Source organism: Eleutherodactylus coqui, chromosome 12 (genome assembly GCF_035609145.1).
Source record: "Eleutherodactylus coqui strain aEleCoq1 chromosome 12, aEleCoq1.hap1, whole genome shotgun sequence".
In the NCBI taxonomy this organism is placed as follows: Eukaryota; Metazoa; Chordata; class Amphibia; order Anura; family Eleutherodactylidae; genus Eleutherodactylus; species Eleutherodactylus coqui.
Genome location: NC_089848.1, coordinates 100592102 through 100617890, shown reverse-complemented (window position 1 = coordinate 100617890; position 25789 = coordinate 100592102). Strand labels below are relative to the sequence as shown.

Here is a 25789-nt window from a genome sequence, read left to right as displayed (position 1 = left end):
AGATCATGTAAGCGCATGACTGCTGTCATGCTCTGCATGTTTCATGCTGTAGGACCTGCGATGACGTCACCGTTATGTGATCAGGGCGGAGTATGAGAAGCACCCACACACATACTCACGGACAAGTGGTCGTTAGTCGTTTGACTAGTAATTATTAGGAAATTATAGTACCAGTGTTTCTGATGGCACAATGCGCCACACAGCTGTGCTACATGGTACATGCATTACTATGCCCACACATTACACACACAGCTCTACTACATCCATCCTGATTCCCAGACATCACACACAGCTCTACTCCTGAATGTTGATGCGCACACATCACACACAGCTTTACTACATGTAATGTGGTAGTCTGGAGGTGGGATTTATGAATCCTGTAACCAAGAAGTGATGTTATACAAGCACAGAGGACTGCAGGAAGCACAAGCCGGAGCTATGAAGAGGAGCGGAAGGGACCTGGACCTCCACCGAGTCTGCTAGGCAATTATAATAAGACACCCCGCAAAGATAAGTCCTAGTGCCTCTTTTGGGGCTAAAATTATTTTAGGAGAACCGTGTTAGTGACCCCCTACAATGGCTTCAGTAATATTAGGACTCCGCTATATCATCCCCAGCAATAAAAATGACCCTCCACGTTGGCCTCAGTAGTATTAGCGCCCCCCCAAAGACTCATATACTTAGCCATCTCCTGGTCTTCACAGCGCAACTGCTCCTCTCAGCACTGCTGCCGACAGAAGTTTGTGCGCCCGTCTCCTCCCCTCCCTTGCGGAGAGAAGGGGAGGAAGTTCCGGATGCACACACTGCCATCAGTGTGTGTATCCAGGCACGCCTCTCTGCAGAGTGATTACTGGTTGGGAAGCTGTTGCACCCTAGCCAATAATCACTTTAATGGTGACCAGACGTTCCCAAAGCAGGACTATCCAGGCTAAATCCGAAGTCTGGTCACCCTCATATATATAATTTTTGAAGCCAGAATTTATGTCTGTACAGTTCTACCAACTCCAAGACTCTGACTGCACAGTCCTGCTTAACCCCTTAGTGCCTGCCCACACGTGTTTTTACGTCCTGGGTGTCTGGGCTTTAATCCCCAGGGCCGTAAAAACACACCAGGGCTGCAGACTAAAGCCGCGGGGTCATGAAATGTAACAGCCTGGAGCTGTTATCGGGGATCGTGGTATGCAACCCCCAGTCACGAGATCGCTGTTATCCAATAGATAACGGCAAACACATTAAGTTAAATAAACTTAAAGTTTTTATCTTCCCTCACGGTATGTGGCCTCCGGTCACGTGATCACCGTTATCCAATGAATAACGATGATCATGTAAAGCAAGGGGAGATGAAATTACATACCTAAGGACCCTAGATTTGTCTACGACTGGATCTTTATCTGCAGACCTTACGCCGACTTCTGCACATGCGGCCGTCGAAAAAATGGCAGACTCATGCGCAAAAGCCGAGAATTGCTGTGGAACTTTAAAATTTCCCTACTTCTGGCTACCAAACATAGCTGAGAGCCTGGAGCAGTGACCTGTGGTCTCAATGAGCGGTCCCTGGTCATGTGATAAAAAGATAGCAATCTACCTTAGGCCGGTCTCACATGACTAGATAGGAATTACAGATTCTGCATGCGTTTGATCCGCGGGTCAATCAAATGAATTGGATTACATAATTCTGCTCACATTAGCAGGTCGGAAGTACCTAATTCACAAACAGAATGCAGCATGTTCTATTTTACTGCGTATATCTGTGACATAGAGCCCGTTGTGCCCTTAAGGCTGGGTTCACACAGGGCGGATTTGCCGCGGTTTTGCCGCGGCAAATCCGCCCGCGGCCGCTAATCTTGGGATTAGCCAGCCATGTGGATGAGATTTCTCAGAAATCTCGTCCACACGGGACGGCCAATCTGCTGCGGTAAGTCCGGCTGAAACCGCGGCTGCGGCCGCCGCAGCCGCGGTTTTAGAATATGCAGCATGTCCATTCCTTTTTTTCATTCCGCTGCGGCCGCGCTCTCCTCTATGGGAAATCTGCGGCCAAACCGTGAGATTTGCGTCGGGAATCTGCCCCGTGTGAACCCAGCCTTAATATGCATTTTCTATTCATTCACTTGTACGACTCGGTGGTCAAAAACTCTCTGGTCTTTATTCATTCTTGTAAATCAATTTCAAAGGTTCTGCTCAACCAAACTGTCATTTTACCTAAATCCAACGGTAGAGAACATTATGGGGTCACTTGGTCCGTGGGAAGAATTAACAGGAAAACATTTTCTTTTGGTACGAAGAGCGGCACAAAGGGCAAACAAGACGTTCCCCCAATGAAAACTCCTCAAATGCCTGAAGACAAGTGTGGTGAAACACATGGGAGCAAGACAGAAGGACAGTAAGACGGGGAGGTGGGCTCCTGTGTTCTTCGTTAGAGGGACTCAGCGGCATGATACATATGGGACAGTCCAGAATTTCCTGCCGCACAGCCTAGATGAAAGAGGAATTAAATATTCTCAAAGCTGAGCGACTCACACACAAGATCAGCATATGAAATGGAAAACCGGGTGCGCTCCCGATGCAGCGCAGCAATTTTTTAAGTTGCATCTTAAATGTCTGCATGTCATAGTCTTAAAGGGAACCTGTCGCTTCCGAACAGCAGTATAAACTAAGTTATGGTGCTGTTTGGGGAGGTGATTGGGATTCGGGGGATGTGTTTTTCTTATAACCTGTGTTCGTGCGCTGTCTCCTGATGAAGCCCGTTGGCAGTCTGAAAACATGACTCTTTTCAGACCACCGTACGTTCGCTCTCCCATAGACATCAGATTTCCAGACCGCCTGCAGACTTCACCACGGGAACATGGGAGCAGGAGAATATGAAAAAGAAAAAAAAAACTGCAGCCCTGTATGATTACATAGCAGATGGCCGAAGACATTAATCACAGCATTTAAGGTGTTAACAGCAAGGACGGGTGTTCTCACTGATCCCCACTGTTGCAGCATGAGGCTGGCTGTCAGTCACAGCTTTTGAGCCCATGCCATCCGTAGGACGTAAGTGTAGGCCCTAAAAAAGGAACTGCTTCCCAGGCAGGGAAAGCATATAGAGCCTGGGGCGGGTAGGGGTTAAAGTGGTTGTCCCACCAAGAATAAAGGTTGTAGTTAAATCTAGACCAAAATGATATATATTTTTTTATATATTTGAACGGGACTAACGTTAGAATAGCGCCCCCTGCTGTCTATATCCCCAAATATTCCAGGACTAATGTAAGGACCACTATTACGTTGTTTATGTCCCCGGATATTTCAAAACTGATGTTAAAATAGCGCCCCCAGCTGGAATATCTGGGGTTATGAATAGCAGGTGGCACTATTCTAACATTAGTCCTGGAATATCTGGGGATAGAAATAAAAAAAAGCAGAACTAACTTCATACAACCCTTCAATGAATGAGCTCACATCCGGGTGTCCTTTACCACCAAAGTATGTTCCATTTTACATGACTTCCACATCCAGTATGCCATTTCATAATTGTAAAGCAACAGAGAGTATATAGATGTCTAGTATATAAGGAGATCTCACCTGGAGCTGGATTTTTTCCCAGTCAGCTTCATCAATTTCTAGGTTACACTTTTGTTCCAACTGATGGAAAACCTTGTGGCTCATGGCAATTGAGTGATCAATCTCTCTGAACAGGCCATCGAGGTCGGAGCTGCAGCATCTTACCAGCCGGTCTGAGATTTCTGAGAACTGAGATATAAAAATAAATCATCATGAAACTGGAAAAATATTTACCTAAACTATAAAGTACAACTGGCTAAAAAACTCCAAGCGGAAAAGAAAAATCCCCTACCATTTTATGTCTTCCTTTGTAGTAGATGTACAGTTCTGTGCAAAAGTTTTAGGCGGGTATGGGAAAAATGCTGCAAAGTAAAAATGCTTTCAGAAATAGAAGTGTTAATAGTTTATTCTTGTCGATTCGCGAAACACAAAGTGACTGAACTAAAGCAAAATCTAAATCCCATCAATATTTTATGTGACCGCCCTTTACCTTCACAACAGCATAAGTTCTTCTAGATACACTTGCACACAGCTTTTGAAAGAACTCGGCAGGAAGGTTGTTCCAGATGTCTTGGAGAACTAAGCACAGATCTTCTGTGGATGTCGGCTCGCTCCAATCCTTCTGTGTCTTCATGTAATCCCAGACAGACTGGATGATGATGAGGTCAGGGCTCTGTGGGGACCATATCAGCACTTCCAGGACTCCTTGTTCTTCTTTACACTGAAGATGGTTCCTACTGACATTGGCCAGATGTTTGGGGTTGTTGTACTGCTGCAGAATAAATTTGGAGCCAATCGGACGCTTTCTATGTCTGAAAATATTCTTACTTTGCAGCATGTTATTCCCACACCTGCCTAAAACTTTTGCACAGTACTGCATCTACTTCCACATCCCTTATGAAATATATGTCAGCTCTTGTTCACATCAGTGTTTTTATTTTCATTTAAATGGATCCGTCTTGGAGCAAATAGCAAAACGGAATTCAAACAGAAACAGACAGACGCCATAACTTTCCTTTTTTAACAGATCCGGTAGACAGATAAAGTAAAAAAAAAACAACAGTTTCTATCAGTTGTTTCCATTGATGTGCGTCTAGATCCATTTTATATCCATTTTGACTCTCTAACCTTCTCCGCATGCTCATTTAAATATGGCTCCAATATCCGGACATCAAAAATGGATCCAAATGGAACCTTTTCCGTTCAGTCCCATCTCCCATTGACTACAATGTAAAACAGTGTCTCACAGTACCCAGATACCCCCAAGACTCAGGCAGATTCAAACAGTGAAAAAACAAATGAACCAACTACAAGGCTAAGCAGCAAGGGCTAAACTAAAACTAACTGCAAGAACAAGACTACACTTACAAAGCTAGACTAGGAGCAGGACCATAGCTTACACTATAGCCAGCGACAAACTGCAGAGGCCAGGATTATATAAGGAAAAGCTAACCAATCAGGAACTTCTCTCCAAACGAGCTTGGGCAGCAGCGGAGTGGTCAGCTGTGGCACAGTTACATAGCAACTGCCCTAACAACCAGCTAGAAAATAGGAGATGACAAAACAGAAGTAGAATTCCCGCTGATCGTACGGTGAGTCTAGAGAGACTTACGAATCTCTCACTTTTTCTGACATGCTATTATGTTGTAGCCTTGTGCAAATTCAAAGTTTTACCCCATCATTCTGCACTCAATACCTCATAAGGACAAAGTGAAAACAGAATATCTGAACTCTTTGTAGATTAAAAAAAATTGAAAAACTAACATTTTGCATTGACAGAAGTATTCAGACCGTTTAGTATGACACTTAAAAATTTTGCTCTGGGGGCCTTCCATTTCTCTTGATCATCTTTGAGATGTTTCTAGATCTTGTTTGGAGTCACTTGTGGTAAATTCATAGTAACATAGTATGCTAGGCTGAAAGAAGACAATGTCTATTCAGTTCAGCCTGTATCCACCCCCACCTTGTTGATCCAGAGGAAGGAAAAAAAATAAAAAATCAACGAGGCAGAAGCCAATTTAGCCCATTTGGGGAAAAAATTCCTTCCTGACTCCATAATGGCAGTCAGAATAATCCCTGGAATTATCCCTGCAAAAAACTATTTAATAGATTTGCCTTCCCCCATCATCTTTCACAGTTTCTCCTGCAATATTTGCTAAAGGGCCAGAGCTTTCATTGCAAAGCCTTGTACTGTTTACATAATTGAAAAATGATTTAGGGTTATTTTTGCTCTCTTTGGCAGTCAGTCTCTCTGTCTCCTCCTTGGCAATTTTGATCTTTTTCTTACATAATTATTTTTTTTCCCTGTATGTTTTTAGCGCTTCTTCGCTGCCTTCTTGTTTTAATAATTTAAACACTTTCATTTTTTCACTTATTGCCCCTCTTACAGTCTTGTTGAGCCACATTGGTTTTCTTCTACTTGTAGTTCTTTTATTTTTAAAGGCTCACATGAGGTCATTAGGGTGTTTTTAAACTTCTCCTATTTGTTGCCTGTACTGATATTTTTGAGGATGTTGCCCCAATTAATATTGCCAAAAGTAATTCTGAGCTGATCAAATTTTGCTTTACTAAAGGCCCCCTGCACACGGGCGGAAATTCCATGGTGGGATTTCCCGCAGAATTTCCACCCGTACACACCTGCATAGGATTGCATTACAATACGCAATCCTATGCAGACGGCTGCGATTTGTCTGCGCGAAATGACGCGCAGAAAACAAATCGCAGCATGCTCTATTTCGAGCCCCGCACAGAAATGTCACTCTCCGGCCGCCAGCTCCAGTCTGCACATGCGCCAGCTGCCCGGCAGCCGTCGCATGTGCAGGTGAGTGCCGCGCTGCTCCCTGCAGGGGCGCGGGTCAGGTCCTGCTGTGAGAATTCTAAAGTTAAGTTTTTTTATTGCTCCCTAATAAGACTTCCTATTGAATGACAATAGTGGGCACTATTTCCCAAGTGTTCCTCAACCTGCAGCCCTATGATTCTGTCCGGTCTGATGGCAAATAATAAGTCCAGTTGGCTCTCTAGTTGGCTCCCGTACAGGTTGGCTATGGTAGTTATCTTTAATTGTTCTCAAGAACTTATCATCTCTGTGAGATTCGCAGGTTTTGTTTTCCCATATTATATCTGGATAATAAAGTTTTTCATAATAATTACTTCATTGCGGTTTGACACCTTTTCTATTTGCCTTATTAATAAGTTTTCAGTAGAGATTAGCGAACACGTTCGGCTCCGCCCCTTTTTCGCCCGAACACCGAACTTTGCGAACACTTCAGTGTTCGGGCGAAAAAGTTCGGGGGCCGCCGTGGCAGCGCGGGGGGGTGCGGCGGGGAGTGGGGGGGAGAGGGAGAGAGAGAGGGCTCCCCCCTGTTCCCCGCTACTGCCGCCCGCGCCGCCGCGCATCTCCCCGCCCCCCGGCGGCACCCGGACACTTACGCGCGAACACTGCAGTGTTCGGCAAAGCCGGTGTCCGGGTGCGGATGTGTCCGTAACGGACACGTTCGCTCATCCCTAGTTTTCAGTTTCTTTTGTTATTTTTTGTGGCCTATAGAAAACCTCTTTCAGGATTTTGTTATGTTTCCTTCCCTGTATTTCTACCCATAGAGATTCCATGTGTTCATGTCCTACCCCTATATCTTCTCGTAGCCTCTGCATTAAGTAAGATTTAACATACAGACATACCCCTCCGCCTTTCTGGTTCCCACGGTTTCTTTTGAAGAAATTGTAACTTTGTAAATTCACCGCCCAATCGCACTTATTATCAAGCCATGTTTCCGTTATTCCTACTATATAGTAATTTTCTTCAGACATTCTCACTTCAAGCTCACCTATTTTATTGATTTTCTTGCATTCAGTGACATAATTGTAAAAGACACTCCCCTGTCTACATAAGATCTCACAGCTCACATTGCATATCAGAGACAAAACCAAGCCACGAGGAGGAAAGAACTGCATGTAAAGCTCAGAGAAAAGATTATGTGGAGGCACAGATCTGGATGAGGTTACAAAAAAAACTGCTGCACTGAAAGTTCATAAGAGCACAGCAGCCTCCATAACTCTTAAAAGGAAAAAGTTTGGAACTAGCAGGATTCTTCCAAGAGCTGCCAACCCATCAAACTAAGTAATAAAGGGAGAAGGGCCTTGTAAAGAAAAGTGAGAAGAACCCAATGGTCACTCTAGCTGAGATCCACAGACCCTGTATGCAGATGGGAGAAACATCCAGGTCAGCCATCACTGCAGCACTCCACCAGTCTGGTAATTATGGCAGAGTGACTAGAAAGAAACCTCTCAGTAAAAGACACAGGAAAGCCTGCTTGAAGTTTGCCAAAAAGCCCCTAAAGGACTCTCAGACTGTGAGGAACAAGATTCTCTGGCCTGATGAAACCAAGACTAAACTTTCTGACCTCAATTCTATGTGTTATGTCTGGAAGAAACCATGCACTGGCTATCAGCTGCCCAATACATCCCTACAGTGAAGCATGGTGGTGGCAGCATCATGCTGTAGGAGTGTTTTGCAACGACAGAGACAAGGAAACTGGTCAGGGTTTATGTAAAGCTGAATGGAGGAAAGAATAGAGATATTCTTAGAATGGAATCCTCATCCAGAGCACAAGGGTCCTCAGACTGGGCAGAAGGTTCACCTTGTAACAAGACAATGACCCTAAGAAAAAAACCAAGACAACACAGGAGTAGCTCAAGGACAACTCTTTGAATGTCCCTGAGTGGCCAGCCAGAGTCCTGACCTGAACCCAATCGAATATCTCTGGAGAGACCTGAAAATAGCGTCCATAGATGGCCCCCATCCAACTTGACAGGGCTTCAGAGGATCTGCAGAGAAGAATAGCAGAAAATCCCCAAATCCAGATGTGCAAAGACTGGAGGCTGTCATTGCTGCTAAAAATGCTTCAACTAAGTGCAGAGCTTGAATACTTATGTCAATGCAAAATTGTAGTTTTCCTTTTTTAAAAATTTACAAATTTTTTTAGCATTCTGTTCTCACTTTATCATTATGGAGCATACAGTGCAGAATCATGGGGAAAACTTGACTTTTTTTAATTTGCCCAATAAAATGTAAAAAAAGTGAAAGGGTCTTACTGGACCCACTGTAACTGGATGTTGTCCATGAAAATTACAGCAAAATGCCAAAACAAAACAGCAACTTGTGGCGCCCACCCACTGGCGATTTTTTTTTCTTTGCGTTTTGCGTTTTTCCTGCAGAGCAATTAGAATTGAATGTACTCCTGTCCACTGGCGTTTTGCGTTGCGTTGCGTTTTTTAACATAGGAACTGTCAGTTGCATATGTGTCCTTATTTTTCTCCTAACGCACCCATGAAAGTCAATGGAAATTAATGGAAAAGCCGCGAAAACGCGGCAAAAAACGCCGCGAAAACGCAGCATTTTTCACGCGCGAAAATCGCAAACGCCAGTGGGTGGGCGCCCTAAGGCACAAAAAAGGAGGGACAAAGAGAATTAGCCATATAGAAATCCTCAGGATTCTCTCTCTATGCAAGATAATACCTAGGAAAAGGAGGATCCTTTACAGATATGTACGAAGAGATAGGTGTACATGCTGTACACTTAACCCCTTGAGTGGCACGCCCGGAAAATTTCCGGGGACGAGCTCCACTGCTCATAGCAACATAGCCCGGAAGATTTCCGGGCTATGTATCACTATGGGAGCTGCAGAGCACAATGCCACAAGCTGTGACAGTGTGCTCTGCGTGCACAGACCCACAGAGAACAAAGCAAGGGCTTTGAAAAACCAGCAGAAGATATTGCCGACATGTCGGCAATGTCCTGCTTTGTTTACAAGTTGCATAGAGACCATCGGCTTGTCAGAAGCAAGCCGATGGGCTCTGTGGCAGGGAGAGCTGGTGCTTGGCTGTCAGAGGACAGCTAGGTACTAGCTCTTACAGCAGAGATCAGAGAAAACCTCCGATCTCTGCTGTGTTAACCCTTTACATGCTGCAGTCTATGTGACTGCAGCATGTAAAGGGCTGTCACTGCAGCATGTAAAGGGCTGTCACCATCGGACCCCCGGAATGTGATCAGGGGTCCTAATGGGTCCCTGTGGAAGTCCCCTAAAGGGACAAAAAAAAAAATTTAAAAAAAAAAAAAGGAAAAAAATTATAAAAAAAAAAATAAAAAAACCACTTGTCTCCCTTTACTTTGTAAAAAAATCAAAAATATAATCACACATGTGGTATCCATGCGTCGTAATGACCCAGAGAAGGAAGTTAATACATTATTTAGCCCCTTAATGACATGGCCCCTTTTTTCTTTTTTCCCCATTTCTTTTTTTCCTCCCCCCTGTTTAAAAAAATCACAACTTGTCCCGCAAAAAACAAGCCCTCATATGGCCATGTCAATGGAAAAATGAAAAAGTTATGGCTCTTGAGACGCAACTGCAAAACTAGTTGAAATTCAATGATTAGACCATTTTAAAAAACCTGCCCTGGTGGGCACGACAGGGTGGTAGGAAACCCGCCACTCAAGGGGTTAAAAGGCCCTTTTACATGTCCGACAGTCTTTTCAGCACCTTCCTGAGCGCTGACATCACTGCTAAAGTCGTCAACGCTCGTACGGAGCATTCAAACGGAGTCCTGTCAGCGGGTTGCTGGCTTCTCGCTCAGCGCTTCCCCCGCCTATGGGAAGCGTTGAGTGGAGAGCTTTTACATGGGATGAGAAGCCAGCGAGCGCCAACAAGGTTATTTAAGCTGACTGAAAAATCAGCTTAAACAACCGTGAACGACAAGTAAGCGATTTTTTTCGCTTCACACTGAACGATTATTGCTCACTTTTGCTTGTTTGAATTTTTAATGATAATCGTTGTGCATAAAAAAGCCTTTAGGTTGAAGTCATTACAACTCAAATTTATCCCCTCCACCGATTTTATGCCAATGATGTTTCAAAGATCTGCTTCGCATACGAGACAACAAATTAGTTTACAAATGTAACTTATAATTCACTGTACCAAAAGGTGGAATTCCGGAACCTTGACAACTTTGTTTCTTTGAGCACACTTTAGTAATATAGTTTACTTACCTGCTCCCCTTGGATTGACATCCCTACAGGCTGGTCACATGACTGCCTGGATGCATTTTTGTGACCTCCGCCTATGATGTAGGCCCTACATCATGCCCCCCCTTCTGGTCGTGTCCATGTGTGCTGGATGCAATAGTGCTTGTGGGCTGAGAAGCCAGTGCAAGTAATTATGGGTATCATCAACCTCTGCCGGAAGTTGTGACAGTGAACACACCGAGTGGGGAGCGCTGAATTCAGCAGGAGCGGCAGAAAACTCATAAGGGAATCATAGGGGGGTTTGGACACTTGGCATACGTTTTTATCAATGCTCTCTGACTGGTATTTTTGGTAGTTCAGTCTCTCCCTCCCCTGACCCTTTTTTTCTCCTTTTTTTATTTTTCCAGATTCCCCGATTCACTTCATGTTTTGAGATTTTTAGAATGCAATGATGTTGTAATGTCTGGATTATTTGATTCAGAATTATTTATTATTGTTCATGTTTTTTTATATATGTAAAATCTAAAATACTCTCCAAAAATAGAGATATTCGGAAAAAAATAGCTTGAAGATTCCATTAAACTATGTCATGGCTTGAGAAGAGTATGGCAATAGGCTAATTGACATTATTTGAGTTGATTTGCGGTGCGGCCATGATGGTATTTTACGGCCAAACTTCCAGGTCTACTTGTCTCTTTGCTTTCCATCATGGAACAAATCTAAAGAAATTAGCCAAGACATCAGAAAATGAATTGTGGCCCTCCACACGTCTGATATATCCTTGGGTGCAATTTCCAAACACCTGAAGGTACCAAGTTCATCTGTTCAAACCATAATATGGGGTCACTCAGTCGTCAGACCATTTAGAGAGGAGACACGTTGATGCGATCAGGCACCAAATGAAGTCAATACTCTGTGCAGATCACTCACATTGCTCCACACCAAACTAATTAAACCATAGAGAGGAGCCAGGATCGGAAGGCCGGTGCAGGAGGGAAGTACATGCTGGGCTTTGGGGCACAATATGGAATGCAGGCATCTGTGGCTAGCACAATGGGGGCATCTAAGGCACTATTAAGGGGTATGTCTGGCAGGCACTTTAGAGGGCTATTTGAGGCACTGTATGGGGATAGAGAATAACGTGCTGATCAGTGGCAGCTTCGCCACTGAGATCCCCGCCAATCTCAAGAACAGGGGTCCTGTGTCCCTCTTTGTCTGTCACTGTGGGTGACGCTTTTTCCACCCCACAAGCACGTCAGAATAGATGGAGTGCTGGCCGAACATGTGTAGTCAGCGCTCCACGTATTTCAATGGGGCTGATGGAAATACCGCCTCATTCAGTCTCCTCATCGCTTTAGGGGTGCAGTAACCCTGCAGTTAGGAGGGCAGGGGACACAGGATCCCCATTCACAAGATCAAAGGGGGTCTTCAGCGGTGAGACCCAAACAAATCAGCAAGTTATCCCCTATTCTGTGAATAGGGGATAACTTGAAATCTTGGTACAATTGCTTTACATAGCCTACACTCCGGAAGAACATCTGTATAGGTGAACTTATGACAAGCACCATGGAGACATGTGCCCACATGGCACGCACTAGCTTTCTTTTTTCCCCGTAGGTAGAGGCGCCATCCCTCTGTACCTCCTTCACATGTTGTAGGGTATGAAACTATGCAGAAGTGAAAGCAATGCACACAAAGTATTGACACGACAACCACCATACATCATAACTTACACTCCAACTACTACAAAGAGCTGACAATTTAATCCGGACAGACAACAGATAAATCATTCCACAAGCCTTTCAGAACAACTTCAATTACTACTTTTTCTAATTATCCATTTTTCATCCAGCAGAAAGCATTTCCTTATAGGATATTAATGAACCTGACATTCTGCTCTCAACTTCACCAAATATCGCAGTCTGAAAAGAGGCGAAACTTCAGCAAAGTCAATGAGAGAAGCTTTCCATTAGCGGCAATGAGCAGTCCTCGGGCTTAGAGAAGTGTTTGCTTAGCAGAGAACTGTGCTGCTCATTATGGCCAGCGGCCTGCAGCCCCGGCATTGTGTTCCTATGAAGAAAGACGACAGATCGTTACAGCTTTTATAAAGTGACGTAGTAATGTAAACCAATTAAGACACCATGTACGCCTTTCATATCCAGCCTCTAATCTATCTCTGCTGAAAGCCCCTTTGTTGCCGACGCAAACATGTACACAACCCTATATTTGTTGGATATACACTGCATCATTCAGAGGAACAGGTAGAAAGGTGCGCCTCCTCACTAATGAACTACAATACATAGGTATAGAGGTCTCCGCTCTCTCCTAAGGACCAAGCACGGTAAATATATGGCACTTGGTCCTGGGCTTTAATCCTGGTCGATAGCAGAAGTACGGTGCGGGATTAAAGCCTCTGCTCCTGCAATCAAGCAGGAGCAGGTCGGGTCTTTAGCTGTCAGATACAGCAGAGGACCCGGAGGAGAAGCTAAAAGTAGTTTTTAGCTGCTTCTGCCTTCCAGGCTACATAGCACTCCGTGAGAGCTATGTACTAAAAAGTTGAAGTATTACTTCCACTGTGCGACCCAGGGATCATGTGACCGCCAAGATCCCCTGTCACAGCAGAGCTGCAGGGTCCTAGGAGACCCTGATCAGCTCTGTTAGTGACTATTGTCACTACATGGGGATATTTTCCCTTGTATCTGGGGCTCCTATGGATGCTCCAGCTACAGTGGAAACGTATGAAATAAAAAAAAAAAAGAAATACAATGTAAAGACCTCTCTTCCGTGACATCTTGGGGAACATAGATGTAAGAAAAATAGTTACAAAAAGAAGTAAAAAAAAAGTTACAGAATAGAATAAAATAGTCAAACCTCAAGTTTCATTGTCTTCTAGTTTAGCAGGTTTCCAGTTTCATTAATTTTGCAAGCCAGAGTTTCGCCTCTAGTTTCACTAGCTGCTTCTAGTTTTATTGGCAGTTACCGGCACACGTGATCTCCTGCTCAGCGTCTCCTCCTCCTGATGCTGAAACGCTACCCTCCTTTCTCCCAGCGTCGCTGTGGGCGCTAGTAAAACAGTACTGTAGTGTAATGTAAGTGGCCGTGTTTACCCAGATAACATAGTGATAACTTAGGACAGATAACACAGTGATGTCACCTGCAGTCCTATGTAACACCACAGGTAAAACACAGTGACAACGCTGAGGACAGATGATGAATCATTATCTATCCTCATTATTAATGATGTCACCTGCAGTCCTATGTAACACCACAGAGAGCACAGTAATAACGCTGAGGACAGATAATGATGCCAGCTACAGTTCTACGTAACAGTAGAGAACACAGTGATAACGCTGAGGACAGCTAAGGATGCCACCTGCAGTCCAATGTAATAGCACAGAGAACACAGTGATAACGCTAAGGACAGATGGTGTAATAGATGTGACCTGCAGTCCTATGTAACAGCACAGAGAGCACAGAGTAACATGTTCAATAACATGTAATGTTCATTTATTCTTTACAGTAGTCTTTTATATTCATTCACTGTTGTTATTGGTAATAAAAGCATATTTATTCTCTATTAAATGTAGTTTGCTGTGCTTTTTGGAATGTCTAGAACAAATTAATTGGATTTACATTGATTCTTATGGAAATAATTGCCTCAGGTTTCAAGTTTGGCCGATTGCTTTCAGATGGATTACCAACGAAACCAGAGGTCTGACTATATATATATATAAAAAAAAAAAAAAAAAAAAAAGGGAAAACACACCGTATGCACCCTGTAATCCAAAACTATACAAATTATAAAAACGTCCAAAACAAAATGAGAAACCCATTCACATCATTTATTTTAGCGTAAACATACATATTTTAAAAATAAATAACTATGAATTTATTTAAAAAATTATTTTTTTTGTTTTTTACCCTTAAACTAAAAAACGGGGAAAAAAAGTAAGTGAAAAAAATATAAAAAATAGCCCTATATGTCACGTTAAAAAATGCAGCAAAAATAATTTTGGTGGCAGAAGAAAAGAAATAGGGCAGTAAAACCACCACAGGGGAAAAATACCTAAAAAATGTCTGGTCCTTAAGGGAATAAGACTAGTCATGTAGTTGGTGATAACACATTATTCACATGTAATATGGGCTTTTATGCAGATACCAAGGTTTATGTACTATGAAGGAGTCTTATAGATCAGTGTTCCCCAACTCCAGTCCTCAGGGATCCCCAACAGGTCATGTTTTCAGGATTTCCTCAGTGTTGCACAGGTGATGTAATTATTGTCGGTGTCTTAGACATTGCCACAGGTGTACTTACTATAGGATATCCTGGAAACATGACCTGTTGGGGGTCCCGGAGGACTAGAGTTAAATAAACACTGTTTTAGATTGAGTATTCCTCTACAGCGCCACCTACAGGAAGGCAGCTACCCTATGAGTCAATATCTGACCTTTTAATAGACCTTGCAACATAACAAGGAATGGAAGCCAAACCAGAATAACAATGTATAGACAACTGTCTCAAGGTTCTTGTCCCTCATCAGTAGGGTTCATGTTGGCTATGTGAGAGGCCATTAATATGATTCCAGGGGTTAATGTTTCTCCTTGTTGAGATCATCATAAGGGTGTAGGTATAGCTGACATCCCTAGTCATGTTGTAAGGCTTGTTAAACGCTTGATATTGACTTATAAGGTAGCTACCTACCAGTAGGTGGTGCTATAGAGGATTATTCCAGTACTCATTTGCATAGCTTTTTGCCCAGGAAGCATTGCACGTCCTGAAAGCTCTCCACAAGGAGAAACATTACCTCTCCTCCTCTACCCTCGGACTCACATTGATGTTCTTCTACTCAGCCAACCAGAATCCTGGAATGGCTGTAAATACTGATGCAGCACTTCTGAAATTGAATTTTGTGATGCATAATATAGCATGCCTATGTAATTTGTGTAGCCCAACATTCATTCTATGTGCATAATGTGCCAAATGACTGTATAAATACATGAGGGCACAATACAAGGATCTCTCCCAGGATCTGTTTATACCCAGGACTGCAACGGTAACAAGAGGGCATCCACTACGTCTAGAGGAAAGAAGGTTTCATCACCAACACAGAAGAGGGTTCTTTACTGTAAGAGCAGTGAGACTGTGGAACTCTCTGCCTGAGGGTGTGGTGATGGCAAAATCCATAGAGGAGTTTAAGAGGGACTAGATGTCTTTCTCAAGCAGAAGGATATTACAGGATATAGACATTAGGGGACAAGCAGGTTTGTACTTCCGGGTCTTATATTTAGGTAGGAACTATCAAAGGGTGATCCAGGGATTATTCTGACTGCCATTACAGAGTCAGGAAGGAATTTTCCCCCAAATGGACTAATTGGCTTCTGCCTTTTGGGGTTTTTGCCTTCCTCTGGATCAACAAGGAGGTTGAAACAGACTGAACTAGATGGACATTGTCTTCATTCAGCCTAACATACTGTTACTATGTTAAACAAAAGTTAGGGGCATTAAATAAATAGATTGAGCACGTCAAACATAACCCATACTAGAACTGTACATAGGTATTATTTGGCTTACATCTTTAGGGCAGTTTCAGACGACCATATATCGGCCGGGTATTCATGCCAGCGTCTCTGTCTGCAGGGGGAGGAGTCTGGAAGAGCTGGGAGCAATGCTCTGAGCTCCCGCCTCCTCTCCGCCCCTCTGCACTATTAGCAATGAGAGGAGGCGGAGCGGGGGCGGGGCTAAGTTCCCAGGATTTAGCTCTTCCCCCGTCCAGCTTCCCCTCATTGAAAATAGTGCAGAAGGGCGGAGAGGAGGCAGAGAGGGGGCGGGAGCTCAGAGAACTGCTCCCGGCTCTTCCAGCCTCCTCCCCCTGCAGACAGAGACGCCGTATATCGGCCGACGTGAATACCCGGCCGATATACGGTCGTCTGAAACAGCCCTTAGTCATATTGCACGGCCTGTAAGTGCGTTTTCACACGGGAGATGGAATTGGTCAGCATTATGCACCCTTATCCACACCTTCATTCACTGCTGCAAATTCTGCATCAACACCCACAAGTCTCAATGCGGATTTTGAAGCAGAATTTCCGGCAGAATTAAGCCATTTTGAATTATGCATCAAAATCTGCACAGAGCCATACGGATATTGGTGTGGAATTTACAGCGTATTGTGGGCTATTCCCACCTGTGTGAAAGTACCCTACTAGGGTCGGATATTAACTCACAGAGTAGCTAACCACCAATAGGTGGCGCCGAGGGGTCAGACCATCACTGCTTTGTAATGATGTACAAATATCGGCATGGCAGAGAACCAATACAAATATATAGCGCTCACCTCAGCAGAATCTAAATAATTCAAAAAGATGATACGTTAGTCCACAATAACTTGTGAGAAGGCAGAAGAGTCATCTCCAGGGATACAGCAAGTACTTGAGGAAAACGTCATCCAGTACAGGAAAATAAAATCCGGACATTTGTCAGTGCAAAATTAACAGATGAAGCAACACTTAAAAGGGTTGTACCAAAATTACAAGTTAGTCCCTATCTACAGGATAGGAGATAACTTGCTGATCGGTGGGAGCCTCGCCGCTGAGACCTCCAACAATCCCTGCTAGTTCTGGGCTTAGGAGTCCAGTGGGCAGTTCTATCTGTGATGGATAGCCCTAAGAGTCCAGTGGGTAGTCCTACCTCTCCCTCCATGCACGCTCTTACAGGAAAGCCTGCACATGCAATGATGACCCGGCCTTTTTGGAAGTCGCTCAGATCGCTGGATTTTCCCAACTACTGTGGATTCACACTTAAACCGATCCACGGAAAACGTGTCCTGTGATTTTATGCTTCACTCAGAGGTCACGACTCTAATCTCCATACAGGAAAGCGCCAATCGTGAGAGTGCCAAGGGCTCTAATAAATTGTCCCTTCAGTGAACGTATGTGCATATCCACTGGAGAAGAAAGATAAAACGCCCCTGTGCTAACGTTTAAATCGTCCCCCATTAAAAAGCATAGAAATGCAACAAAGAAGCGATCACCTGTAACTGCTTTTTATTTTCTACATGGCTGACAAGACAACAAAGACGTGTTAACAGATCCACAATGCTGAAATTAGCTAATGTAGTACAAGGAGATTACGGATGTCTGGAAAAAGTATATACAAAGAAGAAAAAAAAGAAGGCGCAGGTGAACTTTCCACATTGCGAGGAGACTTTTTTTTTTTCAGGTAATCCATCTTAATGTCAGCAAATTGCTTACTAATGTGTTGATTTACTGCAATCTCGAAAAGTAAAATGAAAAGGCCTGGAATTTACTGCAGATGAATGAGTCAGTGAGAAGACATTACGGGGTTAATATCTTCCTGCCTGCCCCGACGGGTGCTAGTTGATGGCAGAATGTTTGCTGGTCAGACCAATAAGTAAACCCACGACCGGCCCAGCGCTTGGTGAGACTTAAATTAAACCATTTGGAGAAAATGTCATAACGGGAGAGACAAATCCTACAGCCTCCCACCTTATTTCACAGCCAAACTAGCTCCTTATAAAGAGCAGGGCCGGCATTAAATCCTGCTCCGGATAATGTAATGCATATGAAAAAGATTTACTGGCCCCCGTAAAATGAGCTGCTTCAATTAAATGGCTTATGCAAGCACGGTTTATAGGGAAGGATCAAAGCGGCAGCGGCTACATTGTAGGTAACAGTTTGCTTTCTGTACACACAGATTGTGGATATTGACATAAATGAGATAGTCGCTGTGACCTTTTAGGGACTCTTAGATCTTAGTAAAACTACTGTGGCTCTGTCAGACGTGTAATAAACATATCATTCTCAGTTCATGTCCTGGACGCAATCAACAGAAACACGGGAACCCAGAAACTAGAGGAAGACCATGATTCACCTCCCGTGTCCCCGGAGAAACAGCAAGACGCTTCTCTCAACATTACAGGGTTTAACGAATAGGAAATAAAGGACAGAATGTTATTTTATGACCCCTAATGATAGATTGAATCGCCCCGGGGCTGATTGTTACCTCCCGCTTAATTAAAGGGGTTCAAGACAGCAAATCAAAACCTTAACTAATCTGTGTCTATCTCATATCTATCTAGAATCTATCCCATCTCATATCTATCCCATATCCATCCCATATCTAACTATCGACTTATCTCATATCTATTTATTATTCATCTATAGCTATCTATCTCTTTCATATCTATCATACAATATACAGTACATCTATCTATATCCATCTATATATATCTATATGTGGCGATGGGTGTGATATGGCCCATTCAGAAGACACATGCTGACTTAAAACTGCTTGGAGGAATATCCCGTCAAGAATTTGTGACGGGTTGAGGTACATTGGGGCAGATTCACCATTAAAAATGTGTCCGGTGCAAAATGAGCCAAAAAACTGTCTTACGTGCTTTGTAAAACATTTCTGATGTGTTTTAGACACTTTTACACACTTTTTTTTGCCTCATCTGAAGAGGGGACATGGCCTAGGTAACTCCGTGTGCAAACTAAGTGCCTAAAGATGTGCCATATTTATCATGAGCCACTCTGATAAAATTGGAAAAATTTTTAAAACCACTCCGGTGAATTTATTTTTTTTAATCCATTATGTAACGATCCTCCAGTACAAATAGTCCCCAAGTTACGAACAATGCTATGGCATTACATCATACTGTGCAGGGACCGGACAGGCTTCTATCAAGCCTGACAAGCCTGTCTGGTCAGATCGTGGAACACTGTGCTGTTGCTAGGCAGCTGGGGGCCTTCTGAAGGGCCTTTAGGGCTCATGTCCACGGGCAAAATAAGAATTAAAATCCGCAGCGGATTTTAACTCTTCTCCCGCATGCGGATCCGCACCCCATAGGGATGCATTGACCACCCGCGGGGTAGATAAATACCCGCGGATGGTCAATAAAAGGGATTTAAAAAAAAATGGAGCATGAAAAAATCTGGACCATGCTCCATTTTCATGTGGGTCTCCCGCGGGCTTCTATTGAAGCCTATGCAAGCCGTCCGGATCCGCGGGAGACAAAATTCGGAATTTACTCACACGCTCCGTTTCTTCTCTTCGCGGCGGCGCCATCTTCTCTCCGTCGCGGCCGGATCTTTTTTCTTCGGGACGGCGCATGCGCGGTGCACGTCACCGACGTCATCATGCGCATCCGCCGAGCCGAAGAAAGAAGATCCGGCCGCGACGCAGAGAAGATGACGCCGCGGCGAAAAGAAGAAACGGAGCGGATGGGAGGTGAGTTTATTCTCATTTATTCTTATTTTCAGCGCTCATGTCCGCGGGGCAGGAGGGACCCGCTGCAGATTCTACATGGAGAATCCGTAGCGGGCCTGATTTTCCCCGTGGACATGAGGCCTTAGGGCTGCCTATGCAGAGCGCCTATCAAGCCGTGCGCTTGAGAGGCACACTGCATAGGCAGCCCATGGCCTTTCAGAAGGCCTCCGGCTGTCTAGCAACTGCACAGCATCCCACGGTCTTATCGCAGGACACTGTACGGCCGCCCTGAACGTTGGGTGCCGGCTGTTTCTTACAGCCGGCACCCGGCGGCAGCAGTTCCGACGAGCCCCGCACTGCTCGTCGGAACTGTTAACACTTTAAATACCGCTCTGACATCGATATTTAAAGTGTTAACAGTTCCGACGAGCGGCGCGGCTCCTCGGAACTGCTGCGGCCGGGTGCCCGCTGTAAGACCAGCCTGCACCCGACGTTGTATGGAGTGGGATCCACCCACGATCCGGCTTCATACAAACATTTGTTCGGACATACGAACAAATGTACTTGCGAACAGGCTCCTGGAACGGAACCTGTTCGCAAGTAGAGGACCATCTGTATATATAAATCAGCTAGTGTTACCTTAGTTATTCCTTTCCATCTGAAATTCCTGGCCTCAGGTGGTCATGCGATCTCAATTCTGACCAGCTCAGATTTACTTGCGTGTATGTATTCTCAAACTAGTCAGTTTCTCAGTCAGTCAGCATAACTGACTGATGGACCCTAACACACGAGAGGGACACAATCATTCCTATCAGTTACCGATAATGATCACACAGCTCCTGTCACACAGTTCTAATAGAGGAAATCACAGCTCCTGGCTGTATAATTACAGTTTGTAGTTTATTTAGTTGAATATAGAATGGAATGGCAGTGTCCTACCTACAGCAGAGATGGCACAGTCTCTAGCTGCAAATGTAATATTGTCCTCATGCATCAAGGGACTGATAGCACAGATCAGTGAAAGTGGAAATCTCAGCATCAGACAGGAGGCAGCACTGCATGGAAGTGACTGCTGTATACAGAGGTGAACTCCAGAGAGAGAGACAGAGAATTAGGTGAGGGGTGCAGGAATAGAAAATGTGCTTCCACTAGAGTGGCCCTTTTAGAACGGTCTCATCTACATTTGCACTGTCTATTATACTGTATAAGATTAGTAAATCTGCCCCATTATGTATCTGGATTATCAGCCGAAAACATAAATACCTCTATAATGACTAATTATCACCATAATATAATACACAACCAAATAGGAAAACCATATTCGTACTGTAATGTGAACAGTTTCAGTCCTCACTTAGGACATAATAAGCCTATTAGCCTGACAGACATTTTATGAGGAAACGGGCAGACTGGAGATTTGCAGCCTTTTTATTGAAATGTAATGAAGTAAATTCTTACAACTGGTTGCCTCCTACTTACTGTGCTTCTTAACTTCACAAGGATGTCACACTACAGTTTAACCATTTCTTACAACATCAAAAGAACAGGTACCTTCTCCTCAAAGAACTTTTTCCGTAACTTAGGGTCTTTGGGTGGTGTTGTTTGTCGTAGATGTCTGTACCATTTCCGCACTATGTATCCCCTCCAACAGGCTTGTATCCTGAGGAATGAAGAAGCAAGAATGAAAAGGCCTTACTCACCCGAAAGGACTCTTACGGTATGTGAGCGCAGCATTACCTGGTGGCACATTTTGCTCTGAACATCTGAGCGGCATCATGGATGACTCTGGTCTGATACTGATTCCTTCTACACATTGGACATGTTTTTCTTCCGGTGAATTTCTCATAGGCTTCCAGGCAAATCTGGAGGGAAACAGATTTAGTTTCATCAGACACCAGCTAAGGAGGCTTCTAATTAAAGGGGTTTTCTGGGATTTGACTATTGATGACCTATCCTCAAGCAGTGGTCCCCAGCTAGGAGCCCTCTGCGATTAGCTGTCAATGCGGACAGAGTCAGAAGCCGATAGTTTTGTACACTTAGCAACAACCCAGGTTGGTAATGCAGGAGAAGCTTCCATTGAATTCAATGCAATTCCAACCTTACCCAACTGGCCACTGCAATGCTGACAGAGCCATCAGCTCCATACACACTGACAGCAGGCTGGGCAACAGCTGATGGCGGGACATTTTGAGCGTCAGTCTATTGCAGATCAACTATTGATGGCCTTTCTTGAGGATAGATCATCGATAGTTCAGACCCACTTCAAGTTTCATTAGCAAAAAATGCAAAAAAAAAAAAGACTACTCAAAGTCCAACAGTCCACAAATGTTGGTTCATCCTGCACTCAGATGTGGATATAATCTACTCCCGTCATCAGCTAAATATAAAAAACCTTCATTACATACGGTGGTGATTACAGCATCAGAAGTATAAATGCACTATATAGTAGAAATATTTCACTTACCCTGTGAAACACGTGAGAACATGAAAGCAGAACCTGTAAAACAAGCAGCGTAGAGACATATCACTGTCAAATGAGGAAACTATATAAGGTACAGTACTATGAGCATCCCGATATGTTGTCTAAGACTCTGTTCACATATTGTTGGAGATATACTTCACCAACATATAACCTCTAAAAGAAGGCTACACCATACACTATTCTACTTATTGGGGCTCTTTGGTCCTAAAGACATCAGATACTCTCTGTGACATACTTTCTACTAACATCTGATACACTACAGCTGGTATTTCCCTCCATTCATTCTGCAAATGTCTGGTGTGTTCTCTGAAAGACGGTGGACGCTGTTCATATTCCCTGATTCGATGTTCAGTTTGTCCCAAAAATTTTCAGTAGGGTACAGGTCAGGACTCTGTGCAGCCAGTCCAATTATGGAACATCCATATCCTCAAACCAACATAAAACAGTATTGGATTTGTGACGAGGCGCGTTGTTTTGTTGGAAGTATGGCCGACCATTCCCACAGTATTACCACATTGTCAGCAGCACATTATTGTCTAGAATGTCAGGGTATACCGCAGTGTTCATGGTTTTTGTCACTACAACCAACAGACTGAGTCCATGCTATGTAAAACATCCCCAGACCATAACAGAACCTCCGCTGTACTTAACTGCTGGCACAACACACTCCGGCAGAAGCTGTTCCTCATCATCCTCCACACTCAGGTACATCCATCTGATGTGAAGATGGAGTAGCATGATATGTCACTCTACAGAACGTTTTTCCATTGCTCAACTGTCCAATGATGGCATTACTAGCACCATTGTATACAGATTGATGCATCTTTTTTGAGAGGACATTCCAGACTTTGGCAGGATGAATGGAGGGAGATACCAGCTGAAGTGTATCAGACATTAGTAGAAAGTATGCCACAGAGAGTATCTGATGTTATTAGGGCCAAAGGAGCCCCACTAAGTATTAACATATGGAAATAAGTGCCACTTTTGATTCTTACTCAGGTGTCCAATTACTTTTTGTAGGATAGTGTACATCACTTTACAAGGCGCTGATTGTAAAAGTATGTCTACCGTAATACAGGTGTTCTTCTGTATTTCACTGTATAAGAAAATGTAGTATAGTGAACTTTCCTATATAGTTAGATGCAGTAAAAATAAGGTACGCCAACACATATCACAATTATACTCAAAGTCGGGTGCATGAGGCGCTATAGATGCTTCTGGCGCCCCACTGATACATTTATTATTATTTTGGTTTCTTTCCTCTGAACTCCACTTCAGCTCTCCACTCTTACTCTGGTGTCCCAAACTGTAGATTAGTAGTTTGTGTACAACTAATGGGCATATCCACTGGAACATAAATTTAGACTGTTTTACATTTCACATACAGAATAAATTTACATTCAAAGTTGAGTAACTTTGTAACTGCATTACAGAACTTTACTGTACAGATCCTCAGTTAAAATCTACACTGAATGGCCCCTTTATTAGAGTCCCCGGCCCTTGCACAATTCGTGCTTTCCTGTACAGAAATTAGATGTGTGACCCCGGAGCGCAGCATAAAATGAAGTTACAAGTTTTCCGTGGCTCAGTCTCACTGTGAATCCACATTAGATGGGAAAATCCAGCAATCTGAGCAATTTCCATCAGTGCTAGACTAGTTGAAGCCAGTACGTCACTGCCAACCTTGTGGGGTTTTCTTGTGTAATACTGTGAAGAGTATACAGAGAATGGTCTGATCAAGGGAAAATATCCAGCAAAGGGGGATCCTGTAGATGGAAAAAAACGCATCACTGAAAGGGGTCAGAAGAGGATGTCCGGAATCATTCTGCCCAACCGACGGTGCACAGTCAATAGGAGCCGAATACAACACTGGTGCTCCAACTAACATGTCCAAACACATAACTTGTCATTCCTTGGCACAGATGGGCTATAATAGCAGATGACCAGTTCCAGCAACATTGATGTCTTAGAGAAACAATAAGGTGGGACTCCAGTGGACAAAAGAGCACACAATTTGTATCGCTGATCAGTGGAAAAACATCTCCTGGTCAGATGAATCCAGATTTCTGTTGCACCGAGCTGATGGGAGGTCAAAATTTGGCGCAAGCAGCATGAATCGATGACCCCTTCCTTTCAGGCTGGCGGAGGTGCAGTAATGGTGTGGGAGATGTTTTGTTGGCATACTGTGGTCCTCAGATACCTCTGGATGGATGCCACAATGAATTGCTGGGGTTCGAAAAGCCAAACGAGGTCCAACAGGCTACTAGATGGGGATCTCTAATAAAATGGCCATTTAGTAATAACCAATAAACTATTATAACATAATATAAGTACTTTTAACCATAAACAACTAGTTTCATCAATGCACCACAAAGTGAAGGATTCTAATTGGCTATATTATGGTATGTAAACTGACTGAACAATAAGGATCCCCAACAATCTAAATTTCAACAGATTACTGATTAATCATATCCAATCTTTTTTAGTACGTAGTCTATATACATAGGCACTATGTTGCTGGCTGATTTCTTTTACTTGTTGGCATTTCTTCATGCAAATCTGCATTTTCTGCCCACAGTGGGCATTCCCTGTGCAGCATGGTCTCCCTCTTGCCACCCGTTCTCTAACCTGCGTGTTCTACCAGCGTCCGCTTTCATGGCTGAGCCAGCTAGACTTTCTGATGGGAAACATAGTTCAGAAGTCTCCTTATGCATGTGGTATATGAATAACTCACATATAATCTAACCCGCTGTGCCAACTACAGTGCTCAGAATTAGATTGGCAAGGAGGGTAGAAGGAGTGTATTTTTTTTCTTAAATTCATTTGCACGTTGATGAAACCTGTAGCCTTCCGATGTGATCTGCATTGGGATGATGAAGTCTTCAATTAATTTGCTTCATATGAACTGCTTCTAGTAGGAGAGATTGGGAATGAACCACTTTCTATAACATTCATATGCCGTTTCCGTTGCAGACTAACCCAAAACATGGCATGCAAGACCCTCCCCTGTGGTAGGATGTAGAATAACTACCATACCTGTGGGTGGAGTTTAAACTCTTCCTTACATATGACACATGGCTGCAGAGAGTCGCCTTGCTCAACTGACCGCTGCTTGACTTTTGACCACTCATCACTGGTTAACGGCATCGAAGGAGCCTCAACTATTCCAAGTCTCTGAGCTTTAACCAAAGATACAAAGTACAAAGTTAACACATGTATATGTTCCTCATGAAGAGGTTTTCCGACCCTGAAAATGGATGTTCCAAAATTTTCACTATCAATGACCTATTGTCAGGACAGGTCATCAATAGCTGATCGGCAAGGGGCCCACCGATAAACTGGTGGTCTGTCCTGCTGTCAGTACAGTGGGTCGGATTTCGTTATCCTTGGTGGTCACGGTCGGAAATGTAATAGCTGGGTTCACTCTCACTGAAATCAAGGGTAGCGCTGCCTTCTATTACATTTCCGGCTCCTCATCGTGGTCACAGCCGGAAGTGTAATAGGAGGCATTGCTCCCACT

General features: G+C 43.7%; 1 protein-coding gene across 1 annotated transcript in view; it reads right to left on the bottom strand.

Moving 5' to 3' along the window:
• Window positions 1-2121: 2121 nt before the first annotated feature.
• Window positions 2122-25789, bottom strand: part of RNF32 (ring finger protein 32) — a 41580-nt gene continuing 17912 nt past the window's right edge. The window contains exons 4-9 of the mRNA XM_066585721.1: window positions 25306-25448; window positions 22252-22284; window positions 21525-21649; window positions 21339-21447; window positions 3562-3729; window positions 2122-2472 (exon numbers count right to left, since the gene is read on the bottom strand). Coding sequence (XP_066441818.1) covers window positions 2251-2472; window positions 3562-3729; window positions 21339-21447; window positions 21525-21649; window positions 22252-22284; window positions 25306-25448 — 800 coding nt within the window. The 3' untranslated portion in view covers window positions 2122-2250. The remainder of the gene's footprint in view (window positions 2473-3561; window positions 3730-21338; window positions 21448-21524; window positions 21650-22251; window positions 22285-25305; window positions 25449-25789) is intronic.